This window comes from Gadus morhua, chromosome 21, assembly GCF_902167405.1.
Source record: "Gadus morhua chromosome 21, gadMor3.0, whole genome shotgun sequence".
NCBI classification, from domain to species: domain Eukaryota; kingdom Metazoa; phylum Chordata; class Actinopteri; order Gadiformes; family Gadidae; genus Gadus; species Gadus morhua.
The window spans coordinates 6921978-6929467 of record NC_044068.1 but is presented as its reverse complement, the minus strand read 5'-3'; the positions used below and the strand labels follow the sequence as shown (position 1 = coordinate 6929467).

General features: G+C 44.4%; 2 protein-coding genes across 4 annotated transcripts; one reads left to right on the top strand and one right to left on the bottom strand.

Annotated features, from left to right (window-relative positions):
* Positions 1-721: 721 nt before the first annotated feature.
* On the top strand, positions 722-3241 carry irak1bp1 (interleukin-1 receptor-associated kinase 1 binding protein 1). The gene is made up of 4 exons (XM_030344609.1): positions 722-1035; positions 1456-1537; positions 1950-2080; positions 2859-3241. Exons 1-4 carry the CDS (start codon positions 782-784, stop codon positions 3139-3141), a joined length of 750 nt encoding a protein of 249 aa, XP_030200469.1. The 5' UTR covers positions 722-781; the 3' UTR covers positions 3142-3241.
* On the bottom strand, positions 2464-7275 carry si:dkey-261l7.2. Of its 3 annotated transcripts, none has more exons than XM_030344613.1 (8): positions 7034-7275; positions 6478-6627; positions 5975-6064; positions 5736-5830; positions 5226-5386; positions 4379-4495; positions 3771-3903; positions 2464-3137 (listed from the first exon to the last, which is right to left on the bottom strand). In XM_030344613.1, the coding sequence occupies exons 2-7, from the start codon at positions 6600-6602 to the stop codon at positions 3775-3777; spliced, it is 717 nt and encodes a 238-aa protein (XP_030200473.1). In that variant the 5' UTR covers positions 6603-6627; positions 7034-7275; the 3' UTR covers positions 2464-3137; positions 3771-3774. The 3 variants fall into 3 exon arrangements, with proteins under 3 accessions (XP_030200473.1, XP_030200470.1, XP_030200471.1); XM_030344610.1 differs by having other exon boundaries at positions 2464-3114; positions 7034-7274; XM_030344611.1 differs by lacking the exon at positions 7034-7275 and adding an exon at positions 6799-6956 and having other exon boundaries at positions 2464-3114.
* Positions 7276-7490: the final 215 nt, after the last annotated feature.

Genomic DNA, 7490 nt, shown 5'->3' with positions numbered 1-7490 from the left:
TTAATAGATATCTATATTAGTGATTATTTAAAGTGAGCGCATTATATAGCCTACTAAATCGAAAGAGGTCCCCCTTCAGTTAATATTACATATGTATCATTTATAATATTAGTCATATACAGATATTAGTATAGTATTATATAGTTTAAGTCGATTTGAATTTCGAACCTTTTTTTTGCTTTTTTGATAAGCAATCCAATATTAGCCCTACTCCAATAAACGTATTATTATTATTATTATTACTTAGAATAATACTACTACTATTATTCTTATATATTCACCCAATACAGTAGGTTGTGGCATTGCCTTTAGTTATTACAATTGTTGCATTTGAAAACTTGACATAATTGCGATAACGTGTAGGCCGACTAATTTCAAGCAAGGAGAGGCCTGTATGCTCTCCTTAATAGTCTAAATGGCCTATTACCAGGTTATGAGGTTGCTTCAAAAGCTTGGACTGCCACCTATTGGCGACAAGCAGCAGTAGTTTTCAAACTCACGGGTGAGTTGGGTTTCCCATTGCGCTATGTCTCGTGTTTTATTATTGACTATTATCCCCATGCTTTGCAATTTGCACAATATGTCTCGGCTTGGTAAACTCAAAAGCGGAGCATTGCCTCCCACCTAGTGGCCAAACAAAGTAACAACGCTTTCCTTGAGAACAAACGACTCGCCGTCGTTGTAGTCCCCAGTGAACAATAATAAAACTACACTTCCCTTCACACCACCATCATCCATTGTATCACCATAGCAGCAGAAGTTGGCTTGGGCTGCTACCGACATGGACAACCAGAACCGAGTTTGTTTTGACTCTGGGGATTCTGCTCCCCATAGACAGAGAGGGCTTGTGTCGCCTTCCACTCCCCCACAGAGAGCTCCTAGAGTGAGAGAGGTCCAGGTTACCGGATTCGCGGAAGATTCTCGCCAGGCGGACCGTGTGACTCTGAGCATCCGAGTGAGCAGCAGCAAGGAGTCGGCCAGCGACGCCAGCAGCAGCGTGTCCCGCCGACTTGAATACATACAACAAACCCTTAGGTGCACTTTACTTTACTTTATACGTTTTAGTGATCATGTAAACCCGATGTTCTAGACTACGGGACGCCTGGTCTGAGTTTGCTGGTATGACCAGGACCTTTCTGTTATTACCAGACAAAGTAGAAAGTATCATTCTCATTCAAAAAGTTACTCCCTTTTATATTAAACCTTAAGCACTTTTATTTAGTTCGTCTGACTGCGAGTCGCCTTCTTAAATCAATGTTGTGTGAGCCTAATTTAAGCTTGCCCGGTACCCTGTTCAGCAAAATCTAGATCTAGTCAGCATCTTTGACCGATTGAGTCTACTAGCCGTACTTAGTCTACTCCGAGGGAGTAATCGTGAAGCCTCATTCATGAATTCTGGGTCCTTAATCAACGTGTGCTTCCCAGCCGTTATATCATTGTTCTCATCATTTTCAGACAACATGGTGTCAAAGAAGAAGAGGTGTCTGTGAAGAGGAGTATCCATCGGGAGAATGACGTGTATCATATGCAGGCAGAGGTGAGGGGTTGGTCTTAAGTCTTATATTTTGACATCAGAACCCCATACTTGAAGAGGGTCCATACGGGAATATTGGGCGTTAAGTCTCTCTATCCTTGAGTAACATGCCAAACTACTATCTGCTCCTAAATAACAAATGAAGGTGCTGAATGCTACGATGAAGAGAGTTGTGAAATGATGAAGGGCGTGCAGGATTTTGAAATTAATATGTTATTGACGGGCGACATTGATTCCCTGAACAAATCAGAGAAGAGATGTGCGCGGAGGATCAGAACTTCGCCAGAAGCTCTCTTAAATCGAAATGGTCTCACACAGAGGCAAGCCAAACTATTACATTTATAACAAACTGCCCTCATATTAAATGACAGATCTTGAATGGTCCCTCCATGTCCTGGCCTTGTTTACCACACAGGCCGCGGTGGATTTCTCAGACTTCCACACGATGGACAGAGTGTGCTGCGTTCTGCTGGAGAAGCTGGATAAAAGCGTCTCCATAGGATCGCCTCGGTTCCACCACAGCAAAGAGTCCCTCAGCAATCTCAGGTAATAACAAACTTATATTAATACATGAATCAGTTATAGACATTGTCTGTCATTTTATTACATAGAAACCCCACTCTGTAAAATAAACTATTTATATCTGTGTTTCCCCCAGTACTGTGTTGTTAATAGGGCCCTGCCTTCACTACCAATGTATATAATATATATATTTTTTAAATAAATATCTTTTAATTATTATGCATTAACAAAGTAGAAAACTCTCGTAGGGAAAGAAAACATACTTCCATCAGGTGTAAAAAAATAAAGATCAATATGCATCAGTAATACTGTTACAACAATGGTCGTGCCATAAGGCTTTTTGAATGGAATTGAAACGGACCCCCCCCCTCCTTGACCACCTTGACTAAGACATTTTCTGGGGGAAACACTGTATATTGTCGTATTTATCATAATTTGACATTCAATGAAACATCCAACAGTTGCTGTTCCTTCGTTACGAATTATGACTATTTGCTCATTCTAAATCATCTTTCAATGGACCGTTTTGTCATTAGACGTAGTCTCTGTGATTATGCAACTGTGGATTTTCGTTGTTAGGTGTATACACATAAGTGATCACTATCTCTAAGTCCTTCCTGTAACACACGCACAAATACATCAATGCTGTCTTTGATTTGCAACAATGACGTTACAAGCAGTGAATGTTTGGTAATTCCACAAAAAAAAGGTCAATCCATTATCCCTCCATCCCACCTATCCAACTCCCAGCCACCCCATGCTTGTCCGTAACAGTCCTCCCGCGTGTCTCTGCGTCCTGTAGATGCAGGGTGTGTCTCGAGGCGGTTGAAAACGCCCAGCGCAAGGCCAGCGACCTGAGCCACCTGCTGGGGCAGACTCTGGGGCCCCCCCTGCTGGTCAGAGAGGAGGAGACACGCGAGTGGAGGAGCCCAGAGGACGGGGATGAGGAACAGGAGGGGGAGGACGGGGTCAAGAGAGAGGGGGAGGCCACCCGTTCTGTCACCCACGGTCGGACTGTGGCGTGGGCGTCGTCGCGGGTGTCGGTCACCTTCACGTTCCTGGACAAGGCCCGGAAGAAACACTGAACACATTCATTCACCATCGCCATTTTCTTATATATATATATATGAAGTCCTGAAGAAGGATTCTATTTTTGTAGAATAAATTGTATTTTATTGCACGGTTGTTATTGTATCAGTCTGCAGATCATTTTTTAAGAACCACTTAGTTTGACATCAAGGTACTCGGTATTCAAAATACTGCTCACTTAGACCGCAGAAAAAAAAGATCCATCTTCATTACACTCATTGCTTCTCATGGACATTCCAGTTAACCTTTGAACCTCTGTTCTTCTTCTCTGCTAAACACATTACACTCATTGCTAGTTAAAATCTGTCGAAACTCTGACATACTAGCTCCCAAACCCTTAATCAGTCTTTGAATCTTACAACACTCTGCAAAATACTTTTGCAGTCACGGTTAAAAGTGTTATTTCGGCGAAAATTGAACCCAGGGTTTATCTGTGGTGCATCAGACATTCGGTTTGCAAACCACGTGTGTGTGTGTGTGTGTGTGTGTGTGTGTGTGTGTGTGTGTGTGTGTGTGTGTGTGTGTGTGTGTGTGTGTGTGTGTGTGTGTGTGTGTGTGTGTGTGTGTGTGTGTGTGTGTGTGTGCGCGCGCAAGCACACAAATAGCTGCATGACAGTATATTCACCACTTCAATGGAGCCATGTCTCTTCTTCGTCCTCGATCTCGTCGTCGGGGTACATCTCTCTGAGCCAGCTCTGCATGACGAACTGTTTGCCGTTGAAGTGGGTGAAGTACTTATCCAATGTGGGGATCGTCAGCTGCAGGGGGAAACAAGCTTTTGTATCAGCAGGAGGATGCATTAGGCAAAGTGTCTTGTATTGTGGGGTTGTGACTTCCTGCCAAAAGACACAAGGTTCGATCCCCAATGTCTAACTCTAGGCTTTGGATCACACACAAGCATAGTCTTTCGCCAAATTACTATTATTTAAAGGCGCTGTAAGCGATACTGTAATTTTGGCTATCTACCTGCTTAAACAAACAACTATCGCCTACATAGCCGTTAATTCGAATTGATGAACATGATGATTCAAAACAAAACTATTAAAAGTGTGGTAACAGCTGAGCGTATCAGGCCAATATTGTGTGTGTGTGTGTGTGTGTGTGTGTGTGTGTGTGTGTGTGTGTGTGTGTGTGTGTGTGTGTGTGTGTGTGTGTGTGTGTGTGTGTGTGTGTGTGTGTGTGTGTGTGTGTGTGTGTGTGTGTGTGTGTGTGTGTTCGTTCAACAGTGACTACCTCCACATCAGTGATGCGCTCCAGCTGTGTTTGAGGGAGGTAAGCAATCAGGACAGACTTAGCTCCTGGGCCTTGGAATAGAACCTTGTAGTGGGGCGTATGCAGTACTTTGGCCTCCTGCACACACACACACACACACACACACACACACACACGGTCAGGCACACAGCATTACACACATGTACAACAACAGGTACGACATCACATTTGCACATTGACATGCACTAAGCCACACGAGTATCTAAAAACACAAATATGCAAAATGTGTGAGTGGGTCACCTAGGTTAACCATTGAGGCTGTCGCTGAAGTAAGCAAAACATTTAACGATGACACTGGTTGAGGTGAGGAGGTTGCATATTTTATGTGTTATGTGTTCATTTTGACCCATCATCACATTATAAAGATCAACAGGCTTCGGCTGGGATCGATTAGAAAATAGCCTGACATCACCAGACCAATTGAAAAGACCTACAAACAATCGGACTATGGAAACTTGTGACACATCAGCCATCTTGGTTGTTTATGAAGGGCGCGCCTCTGTACAGAAAATGTATCAATTCCGCCCCTTTATCGGATACGCCGCTGTGATTGGCCCAAACTGTGCCAGGTCTGCTGGAAATCTGTTTGAACGGGAGGGGGGGCCAGACATACAGTACAGTATGTACCACAGGAAATGAAGCATGAGCTGGCAAATTCGTCTGGTTCCCATGGGTACTCAGAGTCAGAACCGTCCCCAGCGTAGCAAACCGTGTTCGGTGCTAACTCAACCTCGAGAACAGTGTTGATAACAGCATCTTGATAAATACAGTGCTGTACCGTTCAGGCTGTGGCTTCAGCTGGACTCACCTCATGGTCGGAGTACACTTTGTTGAGCCACTCCTCAGGGGCCCGGAGCTCATCATCCCAGCCTATCACCACGCCGACCATGTTAGCCTTCCTCTCCCTCACCACCTCGCCCACCCGCAGGAAGACGAAGAGTGGGCGGGGGCTACGCACGGCCCTAGAAGCTGATAAGGTTCTTTTTAGAAAAGGAGGAAATGGACCCAAAGGCCTCAATGTTGACGGTTGGGTCTGATAAGGGGGAAGTGAGATTGTGTGTGTGTGTGTGTGTTTGTGTTTGGGGGAAGGGGTTGCGGTCTATCACTTATTTGCTTGAATGAGCTTATTTGTAAGATATGAAGCTTCAAATATTTTTGGGGAGTAAAGCATTTAGTTTATTGCAGAAGATGGGATATTTAAATTAAAAATCGGTCTGGCTGAAAAAGATATGAACTATATTAATAAGTTGATCGAAATGCTTATATCCTATTTCCATCAGCTAGGCCTATAGACTGTTCCCATTTCAGACTCACAAACCTCCAAAATAGCCCTGATCATTGTCCAACATCGTCCATTCAGGATCAGTTAATTCTGGTGAGACCTGGCCTCCCTCCCCTAAACCAATCAGAGACCTGCAAGACATTTAATTTAATCATTATTTTAGTAATTCATAGGTAGGCCTATTTATTCCAGTTTCCAACGGAAATTCAGTTAGGCCCAATGAGCGTTTGGTTTAATTTAGTGCTGAGACAAGGGTTCTTGGTTCACGCACGCACCTGACTTTAGACATGTGCTCGTGCACCGATTCGCTCCACGCCGTGCTGTTGAGGTATGATGCCTTCCATTCTCTCCAGATCCCACGCAACCTACGACATTAGCATGGTTACAATCATGGGCGTCAGTTTGGTTTGAAATGTGCAGGGGACAGAGACGCGTTCGGAAGTGCATTTTCAGAAGTGCTGGATACATTGAGGATGCTCTCTTTTTTCTCTATTTTTTGCGGGTAATGAAAGGTTCTGAAAGACGGCATACCCACGTAGCTAATTACTAAGGATAACATGTATACAAAATCTGTCTGGCCCGTTTTATGAAGGAATCGTTTCCAAAAAGCATTGGACATATCAATCCAAATATTTATACACACACACACACACACACACACACACACACACACACACACACAGTGAAACAGAAATAGTGCACGAAACAATACCCTACTATGTTAACTTTATTTTGTCCTATAGCAGACTATGAATAAATAACACTTTGTTGAACTCACCGCGTGATTGCGTGGAAGCGCTGCGCCACCGTCGACCCGCTCCAGCGCGAGATCAAATACTGGGCGGGAAGGGCAGAGAGGAGCAGCGCAAGCTGCAGCACTGTGGTGGCCGCGATCTGCGGCATCTTTCATCTCACCTCAGATACAGGCCTGGGACAGACAAGGAGCAAAGAACCTATTCTTTAAAAAACCTAAAAAAGACAACACTTGTTTGGCGCGTCAGCTCGTATAGACTTCCTGAACCTACTTTGGGATAACAGAAAGTAAAAAGAAAAAAGAGTTGACAATATCGACATCAAAATGAATTAATGCATAGCCTACTTCAATGTTACAAATTGCATTGCGATCGTTATTGAGTAGGAATAGCAGGCCGCCTAACTACATGTCATAGCAACGCTTGCTACACTACACAAAACGCTGAAATCCTTATTTCCGTATCAGTTGTGGTGGCGCAGTTTTGTCCAACCCAACCGGTGAATGCAGTTTTACTGCCTGCTCTGGGAAACAGCTGTCAACGCGTCGGACTACATGGACGAGCGCAAGTCCGCTTGCTTACCTTTAGTGATGGTCTGCTCTCATCAAACCAGTCGAATTTACCCAATCCAATTACAACTCAACCTGTGTGGACTAAAGTTTCTTTGAGGGGTTTGTTTGACGTCGCTGTACACTCGTCAGTGACGAGTTTCACTTAATTGTATTTACATACACTCTCAGTGCCTTGACACGGACACCTGTGTAGGAAATATTGCCATGCTGGTCTTCAGGCCAATCATCGCGGCCCACGAGCAGCGGCGCGGCCTCTCGCTCCTCGACACGTCCTCGCGCCCACATCGTGTCCCTCCCAGCACGTGTTTAGGCCTATACGCAGTAGCGCTTCGACGACACCAGATGATGCTATCGGTCACGTCCGGTTAGAATGAATCACAACAGGACGTCTAAATGAGGATAGTTTCAGTAACCTGTTCTTTCACCAACTCTGAAGATGAAGACCGAGTAGAAATGGCACAACGAAT

Coding starts and splice junctions, on each gene's coding strand:
- irak1bp1 (XM_030344609.1), top strand. CDS start 782: ATGGACAACCAGAACCGAGTTTGTTTTGACTCTGGGGATTCTGCTCCC. Junction 1,036..1,455: donor TACATACAACAAACCCTTAG/GTGCACTTTACT, acceptor CATCATTTTCAG/ACAACATGGTGTCAAAGAAG. Junction 2,081..2,858: donor GAGTCCCTCAGCAATCTCAG/GTAATAACAAAC, acceptor TGCGTCCTGTAG/ATGCAGGGTGTGTCTCGAGG.
- si:dkey-261l7.2 (XM_030344613.1), bottom strand. CDS start 6,602: ATGCCGCAGATCGCGGCCACCACAGTGCTGCAGCTTGCGCTGCTCCTC. Junction 6,065..6,477: donor CGCTTCCACGCAATCACGCG/GTGAGTTCAACA, acceptor CTAATGTCGTAG/GTTGCGTGGGATCTGGAGAG. Junction 5,387..5,735: donor TGATCAGGGCTATTTTGGAG/GTTTGTGAGTCT, acceptor GAACCTTATCAG/CTTCTAGGGCCGTGCGTAGC.